The following is an 18869-nucleotide window of genomic DNA, read 5'->3' as shown; positions in this document are numbered from 1 at the left end:
AATCAAAAGTTTATTTTTCAGGATTTGTCCCCCAAATTTCAATTAATAATATTTTTTTCTGGTAACACAAATTTACAAGAACTCTCCATCATGGGAAAATTTTGTTCCCTTGACATTGCTCCATATTTAAGTTAGCACTCATCTTCCATAGAATGTAAAAGACCAAGGGTATCATGAGAAAATTGAATCGAAGAGTCAAAAACATTGTTATGACTATAGTTACTTACAACTTGCTCCGTGAAAACATTGCCTAGAACTTTTAGGGAAAATAACTGTTGGGCTAATTTCTCCTGCTGCCCTTCTCTAACCAATTCACTTGTTAGAGGTGTTCTTGAGCACAAAAGTAGCCAAGAGAAAGGAGAAACAGGTATGCATTATCAACTCCATTGTAAACCTGTGGTTGGTAAAAGTTACTGTCACAGAAAGGAGGGGAAAATGAGGAAGAAAATGATGTTGGTTTGGAGTCTCACTCTAGTTCTCTTTATAACAGATATTTAGCTTTCAAATAAAGAGATTCTTGTGACACAAGGCTTTTTAAAATTCAAATTTTTTACTCATATGGCAAAAGAAAAGAAGTATCTTGTATAAAATTAACTAGACAGAAGTATCTGGTATAAAAGTAACTGGACTTCATTATATGTTCAGTATTATGTCAATCTTAAAATGAGGAAATTCTCACTGAAATCTGTGGGAAAATGTCTCCTCATTGGGACCTTTCCAGAAATTCAGCTTATGAATTCATTTATGAAAAAGAAATATCCTGCCACATAGTAGAACAAAGCAGAGTAATCAGGAAGCTTACAAAATCTTCACACTCAGCTGTTCTGTATGAGCTTGGAAAATAAGTTTTTTGTAAGTAGAAGATTGCAAAGAAAATAAACAAGTTCATTTTTAAAGTTTCATTTTGAGTTGGCCACATGAGTCATGTTATATTTTCTATAATTCAAATGTTAAGCAAAGACATACTTAACTCTGTGAATATCTGCTAAGGGTTAAAAATAAAAATAATGAGCAGCACTACAAAAATCACTTTATCAGAGTCAGAGGAAGACCTCCCAAGCAGTTAAGTGAAAGGAAAGTTTTGTGAAGAAGAGCAAAGTAATCTACCAGCACAAAGAATATAATCTGAATCAAGTCTCTATAAAAGCCAAGAGTACCTTAGTCCATCTGGGAGTGGACTTGAGACTCTGAATCTTCCCTTTGAGTGTTCTTTGTGACATAATATGATGAAGTATTTTATTTTGGAGTCCAGGTCAACCCAGAAGAAAAACAAATAATTTTGTCAATACCAATGTCTCATTGAAGTGAATTCTAAGTGACTTTGAACAAGATTTATGGCTGTGAGCAGTTTGTCATTTGTTCTCACCCATTTCCCACACTCTGTTACTCCTGATAAGATATGGCTTTCTCCTGTTTCTTAGGCTTAGGGACAACAGTGTAAGTGTAAACGTGCTCATCAACATCAGCGGGAGCTTATTCTTTTGAGAGCTTCCTGTACTTAAATAAATAGGTGTTCGCTGAGTATGAAGAAGAAAGCTGGTGAAGTCTAAAGGAGCCTCCGGTATGAAAAAGTCACCCCTATTTGTCACTCCATTTGTATTATATTCACAGGCTCCTTTAATCTTGGTTTATCTGGTGCTTTTCCAACTATATTGACCTCAAGGAATGTGTAATATGAGTCCTATTTTCTAGGTCTGATGATGGAATTCAGGAGAAGCTAAATTGAAGACAGTTCAGGAAGTCTAGAAGTCATGCCCCACATCATCTAGCCATTAGGGCAAGAGGGACTAAATAGTGACTTACAAACCTGAGCTATTCTCTGGGATTCTGACATATGTTTCTGCTACTACTGCTGCTTCATCTCACCACAGTGACTACAGGCATATCCAGAGTAGAGATTTTAGCCAAAACTAGGAGAGTAGCCACCAGCCCTGTCATACATTCAGTATTCATCAACTGTGAACCTGTATTTTCCTCAGTGTTCTTAATTTCAGTTATTCTCTTTTTCTAGCAGCCCTCTAAATGCAGCTGTACTTTTTAAACCAGGGGTGTAATAATATTAAACCAATAATATCATTAGACTAGTAAAACTTTGTTGGGAAATAGTCATTGAAATTTTTACTTCCTTGGATACCTTTCCTAGACTTTTACATTTTCTTTAATTTGTAATTCCTATTCTGCTTCCTACTATTGCCAGATTGTTTATTCTGACTCTATTAAGTCCCATTCCTCTTTAATTGCCCCAGTGCAGACTCCTGTGCTGGGTGCCAGATGGCAAGGCCCTTTAACTTTACACTGCAACCTGCGTAAAACCCATCTCCCCTACTTGGAAAACTCTCATTCACATCATCAGAATTTGCTGCTCCCCCAGTCTATACCTTGATGAAGGTAGGAATCAAATGTCCTTTGAAGTGTTTTTTTCTTATTTTAATTTTTGTAACTGTTTGGTATGTAGTCCTATTTTTCTTCAGCTCTCAATAAATTATAGGTCCATATATCAGTTTGTGCTTAGGATCATCCTGAAGATGATTGTCTTCCAGTAGAATAAAAAGTATATATAGATATGTGTGTATGTATGTATGTATGTATGCAGATACGCTTTTACTTTTGAATTTACTAAAGCTGGTGATCTGTTTCTTTGTTTTATTCACTTAACAGGACAGCCTAAAGCTTTTCTATATCAGTACATCAAATTCACTCCCTTCTTTTTATCAGCAGCATAGTATTCTATGAAGTATTCACAATGTAGTCATAATTTATTTTACCATTTCTCTATAGATAGATATTTAGTTTTATTTTGTTCCAGATTTTTAATATTTCACATGATACTATAGTCAACTCTTTTGGACATTTTCTGTGTATTCTTAATTATTTCTTTAAGATAGATTCCTACAGTGTCCTTTCTGATTACAAGGACATGGATATTTAGGATTTTGGTAGACACTCGTTTCAACCCTCTTTACACTCTTATCCACCATACATGGTAGGATCAATTTTTCCTCCTCCCACACACAAGATATTACCAATCTTTTAAATTTATGCTAATCTGTTGAGTGAAAAAAAATGTATTTCTTGCTTTAATTTGGGTATGCTTAATTAACAGTGAGACTGAGCAGTTTTTTTCCTATTTTTCATAAAACAGTGTTCTCCAGAAGGATTAAACAGCTAAAGGTAAAAATAAAATTTTAAAAATGCTTCAAGAAACTATAGGAAAATATATAATCAACCTAGGGATAAATCCATAAGATATGTTAATAATTTGTTACCACATCTATTAAGAAAAAAGTGTGCATGTAAAAAGCATCAGGATATAGTTAAAAGGCAACTAACATACCAAGAGAAAACATTTGCTACACATTGCAAACAAATCATTAACACCTGTAATATATAAGGAGCTCCTACAAATTAGTAAGAAAAAGAGCCCAATAGAAAAATGAATACTTATTTTTAGAAGAAGAATCCTAAATGGTCAATAAATGAAAAAAATACTCAACCTGCTTTGTTATTTACTATTAACAATATAAAATGGCTGTCTTACTATGTCAATTACATATAAATGTTTTTGATTCTTTTAAACATTGTATGGATTATCTTTTTTTTTTTTTTTTTTTTTTGCGGTACGCGGGCCTCTCACTGTTGCAGCCTCTCCCGTTGTGGAGCACAGGCTCCGGACACGCAGGCTCAGCGGCCATGGCTCACGGGCCCAGCCGCTCCGCGACATGTGGGATCTTCCCGGACCGGGGCACGAACCCGTGTCCCCTGCATCGGCAGGCGGACTCCCAACCACTGCGCCACCAGAGAAGCCCTGGATTATCATTTTTTATTTAAACATTAATCTGTTGATGGACATCTAAGGTGTTTTCTACTTTTTGCTATGATAAACAGTTCTACAGTGAATTTGTGTGTGTGTGTGTGTTACATAGGCTTTATCAATTTTTTTAGTCTTGGCCTGATAGGTAGAAAATTCTACTTATTTTTAAAGATTTTTTCCTTTGATTATTGCTAAGATGTACTATCTCTTAATGTTTATATTTTTAACTGTTTTATGCCATTTGTTTTTCTTTACTCATTATTTATTTTCTTCATTAAGTAGGTGCTTATTCTATCCTCAACCCATTTTTCTATTAGTATCTATATTGATTATACGAACTCTTTATATATTCATAATATCCTTTTCTGCCATACAAGTTTGAATACTTGATTTTCATAAATTGTTTTACTTATCATCCTTTTACTTGCCAGTTTTTTTACACATCATATTAATATTTCTATATCAATTTAATTCATGTCTGTTCATTATTTATTTAGCTACATCACTTATATCTGTTTTCTCCATTAGATCATTGTTCTCTCTCTAGATTGTATCATCTTCAAAATGAAGAATTATGTCTCCTCATATAGGTCTGGCACAGTATTATTTATTTGATAATAATGGCTTTTTCTTGATGATGGCTACATAGCTGAAACCTAGAAATAGACCCTCAGGTCCTGGCAGGTTACATAGTACCTACAAACTGATTATAGATCCTACCAGCAACAGACTTTTTGCCACCCTTTCACCAGACTCGACCATTATATTTGAAAGACAGAATAGTATGGTGTTACTATGGATCTACTATACATATTCTCACTGCTTTAAATTCACTGATCATATAAAAAGAGAAGAATGCACTACCTTAGTGTTTGATCTTTACCACATAGATCTAACGTCACGATCAATTGCTTTCAGTATTTTCTTTGAAATCACATAAAGGTTCATATGTGCCAAATTTCATAAGGATCACATGATAAGGTCAAGAAATACAAATTCCAAGGCAGAATTTATATGCCCGGTTCACATATGACAGTAATACTATGTAACCATATGTTGAATATAATACACAGTATGTAAATGCTATTCTTGAAAGCAATCCAATCAATAAAAACTAAAATAAATAACACTTTAATAACACATTTCAAATCAACTGAAAATGGAATAGATGGACTCTATGGCAAGAACATCCCTATAAAATTGACATTCAGAGGCCATTAAAACCCAGAGAGTAAAACAATCCTGAAACTAAAGAAAAACTGTGAATATTTAGAAGATTTTTAAAAGCCTACTGTATTGTATGCCAAGACACAGCAGTTGTTTTTATTTAAAGAGCTATTTCAATAAAAACTGTGGATTGCCAAGCATTAAAAAGCTAATTCCATTTGCCATCACCAATAGCTGAATGAAACCTTACAAAATATATACAATATTAACCTTAAAAAAAAGTTTAAACTACACAGTATTTAATAGAAAAAGTCAAAACTGAAAAAAGTCAACTTTTAGTCATAATTGGAACTATTAAAAGATTGACCAATTTTATCATTTAAGAAGGTTATGGGAAAGCTACTGAAGTTAACTTCAAAAGCCTAGCAGTAAAAGTGATTGTAATGTCAGTAAAACTCTGAAACAGATCAAATAACCCCTAAGTAGTACTAATCCACTGCATCTTTGAACATGTATATGCCTCTTTTTAAGCTGAAAAGGTTGCCCTTTTTTTCTTCAACTTGTTTCCAACATCCCATTAAGAAAAAAAAAAAATCTATTCAACTGTTAACAGTCAGCAGCTCAGAGTACAGAAACTTTACCTTCACTCAAAGATGATACGAGTTAAGATTTGAAATCTCTTTTCCTCTTTGGCCTGGTTCTGGAAAACATGGTTTTGTCATTCTACCTGTAGAGAGAGAGCGTCTCTTTCTTCATACAGGTATTTGTGCACTGTATGTATACAAACAAATGCGTTAATGAAGGTTACATACAGTATTTTAACCATTTTTTCCTCTTGCTTATCAGCTCAAACTCTTACACCAAAATTGATGTTTGTGTTGTAATTGACATCTTTAATTTCAATTTTGCCTCTTCAGATCCTGGTAAGACTTTGCCTGAAGCCCTTGATTACTGCACAGTTTGGTTGCAGACAGTACCTGGAGAAATAGACAGCAAAAGTGGTATTCCACCTTCACTTGTAATGCTACAAATTAAAGATTTTCTTAATGGACCAGGTAAGAAAGTCGTAATTCAAACCTTTTTTCGTATGAGTCTATTAACGTGTACATAGGGTCTGTTAACAATCTTGACATTCCTTGCCAGAAATGAGTAATTCATTTGTCTTCCAGACGTGTACTCTTCTCAGGCTGCCCATTCTAGAGATCAAAAGGCAAATATTAATATACATTAAAAATTACCTTTAGTCTGACAAAAAGTAGTTATCAATTAAAAAATAATTGACTGGAAGCCAAAGACTCAAGATTTTATTTCTACCTTTTCTACTAATCGTGGGACCTTAGGCAGTTATCTAATCTCCTGTGCCTCAGTTTCCTTACCTGTAAATGAAGAGAATAAAATAGATGATGGGTGGATAGATGGGTGGGTGGGTAGATGAATGGTTAGGTGGATAGGGTACATGACATACATACGTAAGATAATATACATAAGTAGATTGGATTAGATAGATAAATACACTTATTTCAAATGCTTAGCAAAGTGCTTGGGACATATTAACACTCAATTTTAAATAGGTAGATATAGATATCAAAAGATATTGAGTGCTTATTATGTCCCAGGTACTAAGTGCTTTACATACTTGTGTAAACCCAAGAAGTAGGCCCTATAATTATCCCTACTTTATGAATAAGGAAGCTAAGACTTAGAAAAATGAAGTAAATTGCCCAAGATCCTAGTAGCAGAGGAGCCATTCAAACTCTGGTCTTTATGACTCCAAAGACCTAGATCACTTTTATACTGCACTAATTTTAGCATAACTAAAGATTTTTTTTCTTTCTTCTCCATCTCCTTCTCCTCCTCTTTCTTTTTCCTACTCTATTTCTTCTTCCTTCTCATGTTCCTCCTTCTCTTTTCTTTGTTACTCTTCCCTTACCTCCATGAGATCTTAGCTATTTATTTAACAGAAGTTACTACATTCCGTTTCCCTTTTGTTATCTTATATTTACAGTGCTGCAGAACCTGTTAGTCATTAAAAGAATACTAGTTTCTTCATTACGAATTTAAAACAATGGTGTTACACTGTCTTAAGATCTCTGGCAGTACTCTGCAAGGCATGTATTTTGATGATTGAAAACTATCCCTCTGTGGACCTGATTCAGTTTGTGTGCATGCTGGTGCACTTACGATCTATGACTACAGATAGGGAAGGTGGCCCATCATCACATCTGGAATAGAAAGAGCCTGAAACCACCTCAGTTGGCCCTTTCACTCTGGCTCAGTTCTTCTTAAGCATGTTTTTCCAGTGCTGGAATTTAAAAGGTATAGGAGGAATATGAAGAACTAGTTCTAATCATTAGTATCTAGCTGTGGTTTTAAAGACTCAAAGGAAGTAAAGAAGCTGATGATAAGGCTAAGGGAGTCATTAAAGTTGGAAGAATCCTTTGGGTTGAGCTGGATGATTGAAAGGAGTGTGAGTCCTCATACTTGGTTAGTGAGTGTGAAGTACCATATTTCACTGAATTCAAGCAACCATCAATTGTAGGAAAAAACATTTTGCATGCCACTAAGGAAAAAGAAAAAAATATCTGCTATTTAAGCTATGATACAGTGCTTTCTTACTGCATCAGTTGCAGGGCAAAAGACTGAACATGCTGGAATGAACGAAATAGGGTAAGAACATAAGGGTAGTTCATGGAGAAGTGACAGGGAAACTTGCGTCTACTCCTTTTTTCTCTCTTTTAGTGTCAGATTTCTTTTGCTTTCAGGCACAGTCTTTCACCTTTTGGCTAAAAAGTTCCCTTCTAGTTTACATTTGATTGATTTGTTTGTAAAAGGGATGGGATCTTCAAGTCAGTGATAAATTGTGTACCATATTTTCATGGCTACCAAATAAATTGAACTTTAAGAGAAATGTCAATGAACAAATGAAAAATTATATGTTTATCATTCTGTCATTCAATGTGACTATGTAGCAGAAGTGCGATTTTTACAATAGTTGTACTTTTGTATTTCTTATACTTCTTAAAACTGGAAACTACATATATGCCATTTCTAATTTTATGCCCATTCAATAATAGTGATAATATATCTGGAGATTCAAACTTTTAAATTAATGAATTGAAATAGTTATTTTACAGCCATGCTTCTCAAACTGGAGTGTGCATTTGAGCATCTCTGGGGAGCTGGTTAAATGCAAATGTGACTTAATAGGGATGAAATTCTACATTTCTAACAAGCTCCCAGGTGAAATGGGTACTGTTGGTCTGGGGATAACACATTTTGTACCAAGATTTTATTTGACTCATACATTAATTATATATATATATATATATATATATATATATATATGACTTTCTTAATACCATCAATAACAATTACTGAGACTCAAAATGCAGATATTTTGGGGCACAGGAGAGGGGGATGATACAAACAATGATTAATGGTTTTTTAAATGGTACTTTTATTATGAAAAATCAAATACAATGTCCAATAAATGGTTTAAGTTCTTCAAAGTCTTAAAACATTTTAACGAAGAGCCCTTTTCTTTCATAAATTATTTGAGGGAAGATTACTTTGAATGATATGTCAGTTCTGTGGGATTCCACTAGAACATTAACCTAACAGCCTTGAACTACTCCAGAATTTACTACCTTAGACAAAAAATTCCTTAAACAATTTGTTATATAAAGTATGTAAGTAGATGTTATTACATAATTGTATTCTCTCACTATACAGCTACACTATATTAATTGAGAGATCAATAGGAATAACAGGACATAATAAAGCATTCCTTGCTGTAGGAATGTATTATTTTATAGATTTTTGGCAACTCAAGAAAAATATATTTTTCCAGATTTTACATAATAGTATATTAAGAGCAATATTATTTATGCTAAGACTGGGGGAACAAACTTCAGCTTTATAATATTCCCCAATACTATCCTCTTCCCTTAAAAAATAAAAAGGCCTTTTTTTAATATTGAAAATAATGCTTCTAAGTTTTATGCAGTATTATCGTTAAGCATCTTTTGATACCAAAAGATTGTTTGTTTTATTGTTTAGTTTAATCTATATGCACATCTCATTTAAGTATCATTCCCAAAGAATGCTTTATGCTACAATGCTACATCTCTAAAATAGTATATTTTTGTTTCTTCTTTTCTTGCTCTTGAATTAAGGTTTCAGTAACAAAGAAGTTATGACACTGAAGAGTAGAGGAAATACTGATTTTAACTACGCAACCTTAAATTTTCTTCATAAAGGTGCAAACTTAACAGCTTTTGAATTCATCCTGTCGGATGTTTTTTCCAGGGATTATTTTATCTAAACAAGGTGGTGCATATGCTGCTCTTTAGCATCTGTTTTTGGAAAAAATACTTCAGTGTTCTTGAGTATTCCCTGATTTCCTCTGTTCACTTAATAGTACCTTAGAGCAAATGGTAGGTCCCAACTTCTACATCAAAAACCCCTTCAAAGCTCTCCCAACTCCGACCTCCTTCCTTCAGAGGCAACAACTGTACTACCCATTAGCAAGGTCAGTGGCTTGGAGAAACCTGGAAAACAGCAGCTACCAGAAACCCAGCAGAACAATATCTCCAGCAGGTGATAGATTAGTTGGAACAAATTGGAACCATTGCAGTGCAGCAATCCTGGTTTCTTTCAAGCTGTTTTTTAAATGTCGTCATTTTAATACACAATCTAAGCCCGCGGAACAGTCCACAGCAGGTTAATTTGAATCATATGATGTGTCACTGCCCTCAGCTGACATGAGCTCTATTCCATGTGTGAAGCCATAATAAATCCATTCCCAACCGAGGAAAATTCCCCGTGAGAAGGTGAACTAATCCAGGCCTCACACTGGCATGCTAGCCCGCCATAATTGAAAGCAGGGCCACCTGTTCCCAGCACAGTTAGCCGATAGAGAAAAAAATTACCATTAGATCAGATATGTCTTCTATTGAAAACTAATTCATACTTCTTGCAAATTCAAATTCAGCTGTGAACTGCTTAGTATGACATCATACAGAAACTTAGGAATGTGCCCACTTGATCCCAGTTTTGTTAACTATAGGATTTCTTAACTTTGAAATGAAATTTTTTTTTTTTAATTTAATGAGAGCTGACACATGAGAAGAAGAACTGGGAAGGGTGCAGATTTTTCTAATTAACTCAGGGTCATTTACAAAAATATTTGAGCTCCCTGGTATTTTTTTCATTGTTTCTTTGCAGACATATTTTTGAACGCTGTCACTGTAGCCATGAAATGACATTTAAAGGACAACAAAGAAAAAATATGCCAAATTAGGAGAACATTTCCACATCATTTATGTTTTGTTGTAAATTAATTAGCATACCACAATCTTCATATAATTTTAATTATATCAAACACAAAGTTATGACTGTAATTTCCTATTTCTTTTATTTTAGTATACCTGGTGTCTCTAGTTGAAACACCTATCCACTGATAGTTTTTCTCTTAATAAAATCATTTGTTTAGTCTCTTCTTGTTTAACCTGTTCAGTAATTTACCTATGTAGTTTTCAGTTTTTCTGATTTCATTCTAGCTTTGGATTGGTTTCATTTAATTTTTGTTTGAAAATTTTATTTGACTTTTAACTGATTATAACCCATTTTGAGTATAGTTTTCTTCTTATATTTCGTGAATTAACTAAGTGTTTTATAGGTTGCAATGATTGTAATTTTTTCTTTAAAAAAATCCTAAACATCCTAGAATATTCCATTTCCACAAGCCTCTTTGATTTGAATGAAAATATATACTTAAATAATGTGAAATATTACTTTAAAAACTTCTCAGATACAGTAGCACACTATTCAAATAGGTTTGTTTATATGAATATAAAGTAGAAATTTTAAGTTTACCCCCAATTTTGTGTATTTTTGAAACATTTTTACTTTTCTTGATGAAATCTGCTTTTATGTTCTGTTATTACTGAATTCATTACTCATGACATATGTCGTCCAGACATACGTAGAAGATGACTGATTCAGGGGAATTAAGATACCTGAAAAAGACACAAATAGCCCCCTTTTTCTGGAGTAGAAAATGAAGAATAAGTAATATGATTTTTAAATACAAGAAGATTCGAGGTGAAAGGAAGCATCTTAAAAGCTAATTTTAATTAATTTATTCCTTTTAATGTAACCCTGATAGTTAACCCTTTGCCTCTTTTCTCTTTCCAGAAATAGAGCCAAGGTCCATACCCTAATGACTGGAGTCCTATCTCTATCTTAATTCAGTTTTACAGCCATACTAGCAGGCTATCTTCTACACTTAAGAAATGTAAACTAGTTAATAAAACTGTAAGAACCTTGACTTTTGCATTTCCTGAGGTTTATGGGTTCCAATTTGCAGTGTCAGCATTGCATTATCATAGTTTATTTTCCCCATGATTTATCAAAATAAAACAGTAAACTTGAAGTCAGGATGTCAAATAGAGAGTGGACCAATAATTTTATTTTATTATTTAATTTTAAAAAATTGAAGTAGAGTTGATTTACAATATTGTGTTAATTTCAGGTGAACAGCTTAGTGATTCAGTTTTTTTGCAGATTGTATTCCATTTTAGGTTATTACAAGATATTGGGTATATTTCCCTGTGCTATACACTAAATCCTTGTTGATTATCTATTTTATGTGTAGTAGTTTGTACCTGTTAGTCCCATATTCCTAATTTGTCCCTTTCCCTCTCTCTCTCCCCTTTGGTAACTAGAAGTTTGTTTTCTGTGTCTGTGAGTCTGTTTCTGTTTTGTATATACATTCATTTGTATTATTTTTTTAGATTCCCCATGTAATTGAAATCATTCAGTTTTTGTCTTTCTCTGTCTGACTTATTTCACTAAGCATAATATTGTCTAGGTCTATCCACGTTGCTGCAAATGGCAATATTTCATTCTTTTTTATAGCTGAATAGTATTCCATTATATATATATGCACCACATCATCTTAAGCCAATAGTCTGTTGATGAGCACTTGGGTTGTTTCCATGTCTTGGCTACTGTAAATGGTGCTGCTATGAACATTGAGGTGCATGTATCTTTTTGAATTAGAGTTTTCATTTTTTCTGGATATATACCCAAGAGTAAAATTGCTGGATCATATGATAGTTCTATTTTTAGTTTTTTGAGGAACTTCCATACCGTTTTCCATAGTGGCTGCACCAATTTACATTCCCATTAGCCATGTATGAGGGTTCCCTTTTCTCCACATCCTCTCCAGCATTTGTCATATATAGCCTTTTTGATGATAGCCAGTCTGACCAGTGTGATGTGATACCTCGTTGTGATTTTGATTTGCATTCATCTAATAATTAGTGATGTTGAGTATGTTTTCATGTGCCTGTTAGCCATCTGTATGTCTTCTTTGGAAAAATACCTATTCAGGTCTTTTGCCCATTTTTTGATTGGGTTGTATGAGTTGTTGAGTACAACAACTTGATATTGAGTTGTATGAGTTATTTGTATATTTTAGATATTAACCCCTTGTCAGTTGCCTCATTTGCAAATATTTTCTTCCATTCCGTAGGTTGTCTTTTCATTTTGTTGATGGTTCCTTTGCTGTGAAAAAGCTTTTAAGTTTGATTAGATCCCATTTGTTTATTTTTGCTTTTATTTCTTTTGCCTTGGGAGACTGATCTAAGAAATTATTGCTACGATTTATGTCAGAAAATGTTTCACCTATGTTCTTTTCTAGGAGTTTTATGGTGTCATGTCTTACATTCAGGTCTTTAAACCATTTTGTGTTTATTTTTGTATGTGGTGTGAGGGAATGTTCTAATTTCATTGTTTTACATGAAGCTGTCCACCTTTCCCAGCACCTCTTGTTGAAGAAACTGTCTTTTCTCCATTGTATATTCTTGCCTCCTTTGTCATAAATTAATTGACTGTAGATTTATGGGTTTATTTCTGGGCTCTCTATTCCATTCCATTGATCTATGTGTCTGTTTTTGTGCCAATATGATGCTGTTTTGATTACTGTAGATTTGTAGTATAGTCTAAAGTCTAGAAGGGTTATACCTCCAGCTCTGTTCTTTTTTCTCAGAATTGTTTTGGCAATTCTGGGTCTTTTGTGGTTCCATGTAAATTTTAGGATTATTTATTCTAGTTCTGTGAAAAAATGTCATGGGTGATTTGATAGGGATTGCAGTAAGTCTGTAGATTCCTTTGGGTAGTATGGCCATTTTAACAATATTAATTCTTCCAATCCAAGAGCATGGGATATCTTTCCATTTCGCTGAATCATCTTCAGTTTCCTTAATCAGTGTTTTATAGTTTTCAGCATATATGTCTTTCACCTCCTTGGTTATGCTTATTCCTAGAGTTTTGTGGGTGTTTTTGGATGCAGTTTTAGATAGTTTTTTTTTTTTTAACTTTCTCTTTCTGATACTTCATTACTAGTGTATAGAAATGGAACAGATTTTTGTATATTAATCTTGTATTCTGCAACCTTGCTGAATTCATTTATTGGTTATAATAGTTTTTGGGTGGAGACTTTAAGGTTCTCTGTATAGAGCACCATGTCATCTGCAAATAGTGACAGTTTTACCTCCTCCCTTCCAATTTGGATACCTCTTATTTTTTTTTTTCTTTTCGTATTGCTGTGGCTAGGACTTCCAATACTATGTTAAATAGAAGCAGTGAGAGTGGGTATCCTTGTCTTGTTCCAGAATTTAGCAAGAAGTCTTTCAATTTTCCACCATTGAGTATTATGTTGGCTGTGGGTTTGTCATAAATGGCATTTATTATGTTGAGATGTGTTCCCTCTGTACCCACTTTGATGAGATTTTTTCATCATGAATGGATGTTGAATTTTGTCTTGAGCCTTCTATTCTTTGTATAGACAATGATGTCAGCTATCTCTTTTATGCCTACAATTTCCAAATGCCTAGTTCTAGTTTTGATTTATTATGCAACACCAGGACTATTTCTTCATCTGCCTATGAAATGTGTTTAGTTATTTAAAATTTAGCATGTTCACATTAAGTCAAACCATTTTTCTTTCCTCTTCTTTTTCACTCCTTCTCTCAGTATGGTTTTCAAATTTCTTTACATTTGCTAGTGATAGCAACATTCTTCCACTCGTGTCTTCTCACAATTTTACTGTCACCTTCAATTCATCTTTTTTTTTTATTCCAAGTCTTTTTAGTTTTTCCTTTGAAATGGTCCTCCATTATGCCTGCTATCTCCCTAGTGGGTCTGGGCCCTCACTACTTCTTCAGTCTGTTTGCTGGCAGCCCTAATTTCAGATTCTCCTTTTACTCAATAATTTTCTCCCCTCTGCTCTTGCTAGATTAGCCTGCTCTGCAAACTCATATGAATCTTGACCACCCCCCTCCCTCAGTTAATCAAATCATAACTCTTCTCAGAGCTCAAGACTCTGTAATCTTGTGTCATCTCAACAATCCAGGTTTACTGTCACTAAGAAGGTAATTCTGAGATTGTTTTGCTTCTTTGAACCTCAGTATTTTCTTCTGTAACATAAGAGAGTTTTCCTAAGATTCCTCCAAATTCTAAAATGATGGCTGTAATCCCCAGTGGAACTCTTCATTTATTTTTCACAACAAGCATTTATGAGCAATTATGATATTTCAAGTATTGTTCTAAATATTGGAAATACAGTGGTAAGCAAAAGATACACAATCACTTCTCTCAAGAAATGCACACCATGTAGTAGAAAAGACAGGCTTTGATTACTAAGTAGTCACACTGAATAATATATAATTACAACCTAATATAAGTGTCATGAACTTCTATGGATTTATAAAAGAGTGGAGATTTAGGGAAGCTTCTCTGAGCTGAGTTCAGACATTTGAATGAAAAGGAGTTAACCAAAGACATGGAGGGGAGGGCATCTTTCTGACAGAATGTATGCCGAAGACCCTGTGGGGAAGGGAATCATGGCACACTGAAGGAAATGAAAAAAGGGTAGAGGGAGGGAACAGTAGGAGGAAATGAGGCTGTAGAGAGAGACAGGGGCCAGGCCTTGTTGGCCATAATAAAGGATTTGGGAGGTTTTATCTTTAGAGCACTGGGAAACCATTGAAGAACTTTAAGCTGGACATGTATGTGATGGGGGAGAGAAGAGGTATGTGTGTTTATTGGTGTGGTTATATTTGCATTTTGAAAAGATGATTCTAGTTGCACAATGGAGAATAGATAAGAAGAGCTAGAGTAGGGGCAGGCAACCAATTAGGAGAATATTGCAGTAGTACTAGTGAGAGATAATGGTAAGTTGGATCAAGGAATGGTAATAGACATGGAGAAAAGTGAAAGATTTGGTAGATATTAGGGAGCGAAAATCCATAGACTGGTAATGGAATAGAGGGGATGGAGGGTAAGAGAAATTAAGCATGACTTATGGGTTCCTGGCTGATCTAACTGAATGAATATGGTGCTGTGGACTGAATTGTGTCCCCACAAAATTCATATGTTGAAGCTCTAGTCCCCACTGTGATGGGGCCTTTGGGAGATAATTACATTTAGATGAGGTCATGAGGATTGGACCCTCATGGTGGGATTAGTGCACCAGAGAGCTTGCTGTCTTTCTCTCTTTCTCTCTCTCTTCCATGTGAGGACACAGTGATAAAGCAGCCATGCAATACAGGAAGACAGTCTTCAGCAGAAACCAACCTCAGCTCATTCCCCGATCTCAGAATTTCAGCTCTAAACTGTGAGAAAATAAATTTCTGTTGTTTAAGTCTCGCAGTTTGTGGTATTTTGGTATGGTATCCCAAGCTGGTGGTAATCCTATTTACTGATATAGAAAATGCTTGAAAAGAGCTATATTTTGTTTGTTTGTTATGTGTATGAGAGTAGGGGAGATCATGAGTTTTGCCTTGGGTATGCTGAGTTTGTGGTAATTGTACTTACATATCTGGAGCTCACAAGAAAGACTAAGACTAGTGATAAAGGATTGGATGTTTTGGAGTTTGGGGGATATAGGTGCTAATTCAAGCCACAGGCCTGGTTGAAAATACTCAGGGAAAAAGTAGAGAGGAAGTAGAGAAAAGAGCCTAAGACTTCATATTGAAGAAGTCCAATCAGTATTCAACTGTCTAAGAGGAAAAGGAGGAGACTTGAAAGGAAACTGAGGGCTAAGAGGAAAATTTGGAGAGTGTTATATCAAAGAAGCCAAGGGAAAAGATGTCAAGTAGTGATACAAGATACAGAAAGATGAGAAATTGAAAATAGCTAATGGATTTATAGAAATGTGACTACAAATATTATCCCTTCACCCCATTGGATTAACTTGGATGGACCCTAGTCTAGAATGCATTGAGGAGTGGAAGCAGAGAGTATAACTCTTCCAAGAAGTTTGGTTGTGAAGAAGAATAATAAGGATAGAATATGAAGGGGCATTTTGTTTCGTTTGGGTTTTTCCTTTTTAAAAAATTGTCCAAAGGGGACTTCCCTGGTGGTGCAGTAGTTAAGAATCCACCTGCCAATGCAGAGGACACGGATTCGAGCCCTGGTCCAGGAATATCCCACATCCCGCAGAGCAACTAAGCCTGTGTGCCACCAACTACTGAGCCTGTTCTCTAGAGCCTGCAAGCCACAACTACTGAGCCCATGCACCGCAACTGCTGAAGCCCATGCGCCTAGAGCCCGTGCTCCGCAAAAAGAGAAGCCACCGCAATGAGAAGCCCGTGCACCGCAGCAAAGAGTAGCCCCCACTCGCCGCAACTAGAGAAAGCCCACGTGCAGCATCGAAGACCCAACACAGCCAAAAATAAATAAATAAATTTATCCCCCCAAAATTGAAGTATAGTTGATGTACAACATTATATAAGTTACAGGTGTACAATATGGAGATTCACAATTTTTAAAGGTTATACTCCATTTATAGTTTTTATAAATGAAGGGGCATTTTGTATCATGGTTTTGGGTTTTATTTTTATGATGAAAGAGACTTGAATTTTCTCATGTTTAAATATCAGCCAGAAGAATCCAGTTGAGAGAAGAATTGGATAAACTAAAAAGAAAAAAGATAAAGGTGTGTTCCTTAGAAAGAATGAAGGAGAAGAATCCAATATACATATGAAAGAACTGGTGTTACCTAACAAATTAAGGAAGGAAAGGAAAATGGCATATGCAGGTAGTTTTTCAGTTTGGTAGCAGGAAATTGGAGGAAGTTTAATGGCTTTAACTTTCTCCTTGAAGCTAGAAGCAAAGTCATCTGTTGAAGTTGAAGAGAAGAGAGAGAGAAGAGAGATGATTTCAATGGTTTGAAATCATCCTCCAATATGATTTCTTCATATGCTATAGTCATTCTCATCTCTATGCCTTTTTAAAACTTTTTATTATGGAAAATTTTAAATATATATGAAAGTAAACTGAATAGTATATAGAACCTCCTGCTTAAACAATTGTCAACTTACGGCCAATATATTGTTTCTTATATACCCGTATCTACTTCCTCACCTTCTGTGTTATTTTGAAGCAAATCCCATGATCATATTATATCACCTGTAATATTTCTGTTTGTATCTATAAAGATAAGAACTTTTAAAAACATAACTGCAATGCTTATCAAACCTAAAGAGAATAATTCTTCAATATCATCAAATTTCTAATTATCTCATGAATATCGTAGTGCATGTGGGTGTTTGTGTGCACGTATGGTTTTTGGGGTTTTTTGTTTTTTAAACCTGGAGCCAGATAAGGTCTATGCATGGCTATTGGTTATGTCTTTCAAATTTCTTTTAATCACTAGGTTTCCTCCTCTCTTTTTCATCTCTTGCAATTTATTTATTTATTTATTTTATTGAGGTATAGTTGATATTCAGTGTTTCAGATATACAGCAAAGTGATTCAGTTATATATATATATTTTTTTTAATATATTCTTTTTTCAGATTTTTTTCCATTATAGGTTATTACAAGATACTAAATATATCAATAGTTCCCTGTGCTATACAGTAGGTCCTCATTGTTTATCTATTTTATCTATAGTAGTGTGTATCAGTTAATCCAAATTCCCAATTTATCCCCCCACTACTTTCCCCTTTGATAACCATAAGTTTGTTTTCTAGGTCTGAGTCTATTTCTGTTTTGTAAATAAGTTCATTTCTATAATTCTTTTTAGATTCCACATATAAGTAATATCATATGATATTTGTCTTTGTCTGACTTACTTCACTTAATATGATCATCTCTAGCTCCATCCATGTTTCTGCAAATGGCATTGTTTCACTGATTTTTATGGCTGAGTAATATTCCATTGTGTATATAGTATATATTTATTTACCACATCTTCTTTATCCATTTATCTGTCCATGGACATTTAGGTTGCCTCCATGTCTTGGCTATTGTAAATAGTGCTGCTGTGAACATGGGATGCATGTATCTTTTTGAATTAGAGTTTTCATCTTTTCTGTATATATGCTCAGGAGTGGGATTGCTGGATCATATGGTAACTATTTTTAGGCTTTTAGGAACCTCCATCCTGTTCTCCATAGTAGCTGCACCAATTTACATTCCCACCAGCAATGTAGGAGGGTCACCTTTTCTTCACACCCTCTCCAGCATTTATTATTTGTAGACTTTTTGATGATGGCTATCCTGAGTGGTGTGAGGTGGTACCTCATTGTAGTTTTGATTTGCATTTCTCTGATAATTAGCAATATTGAGCATCTTTTCATGTGCTTGTCAGCCACCTGTATGCCTTCTTTGGAGAAATGTCTATTTAGGTCTTCTGCCTATTTTTTGATTGGGTTTGTTTGTTGTTGTTTTTTTTGATACTGAGCTGTATGAGCTGTTTGTATATTTTGGAAGTTAAGCCCTTATTGGTCACATTGTCTGCAAATATTTTCTCCCATTCCATGGGTTGTTTTTTTCATTTTGTTTATGGTTTCCTTTGCTGTGCAAAAGCTTTTACG

At 34.5% G+C, this 18869-nt stretch overlaps 1 protein-coding gene across 1 annotated transcript in view; it reads left to right on the top strand.

The window, feature by feature from the left end:
• Positions 1-18869, top strand: part of VPS13B (vacuolar protein sorting 13 homolog B) — an 816084-nt gene that overhangs the window by 587764 nt on the left and 209451 nt on the right. Inside the window, exon 35 of the mRNA XM_024756522.1 lies at positions 5896-6033. Coding sequence (XP_024612290.1) covers positions 5896-6033 — 138 coding nt within the window. The remainder of the gene's footprint in view (positions 1-5895; positions 6034-18869) is intronic.

Source organism: Neophocaena asiaeorientalis, unplaced genomic scaffold, assembly GCF_003031525.2.
Source record: "Neophocaena asiaeorientalis asiaeorientalis breed wild unplaced genomic scaffold, Neophocaena_asiaeorientalis_V1.1 scaffold29, whole genome shotgun sequence".
NCBI classification, from domain to species: Eukaryota; Metazoa; Chordata; class Mammalia; order Artiodactyla; family Phocoenidae; genus Neophocaena; species Neophocaena asiaeorientalis.
Note: the sequence above shows the minus strand (reverse complement) of the source record. Positions and strands in the feature narration are given on the sequence as shown.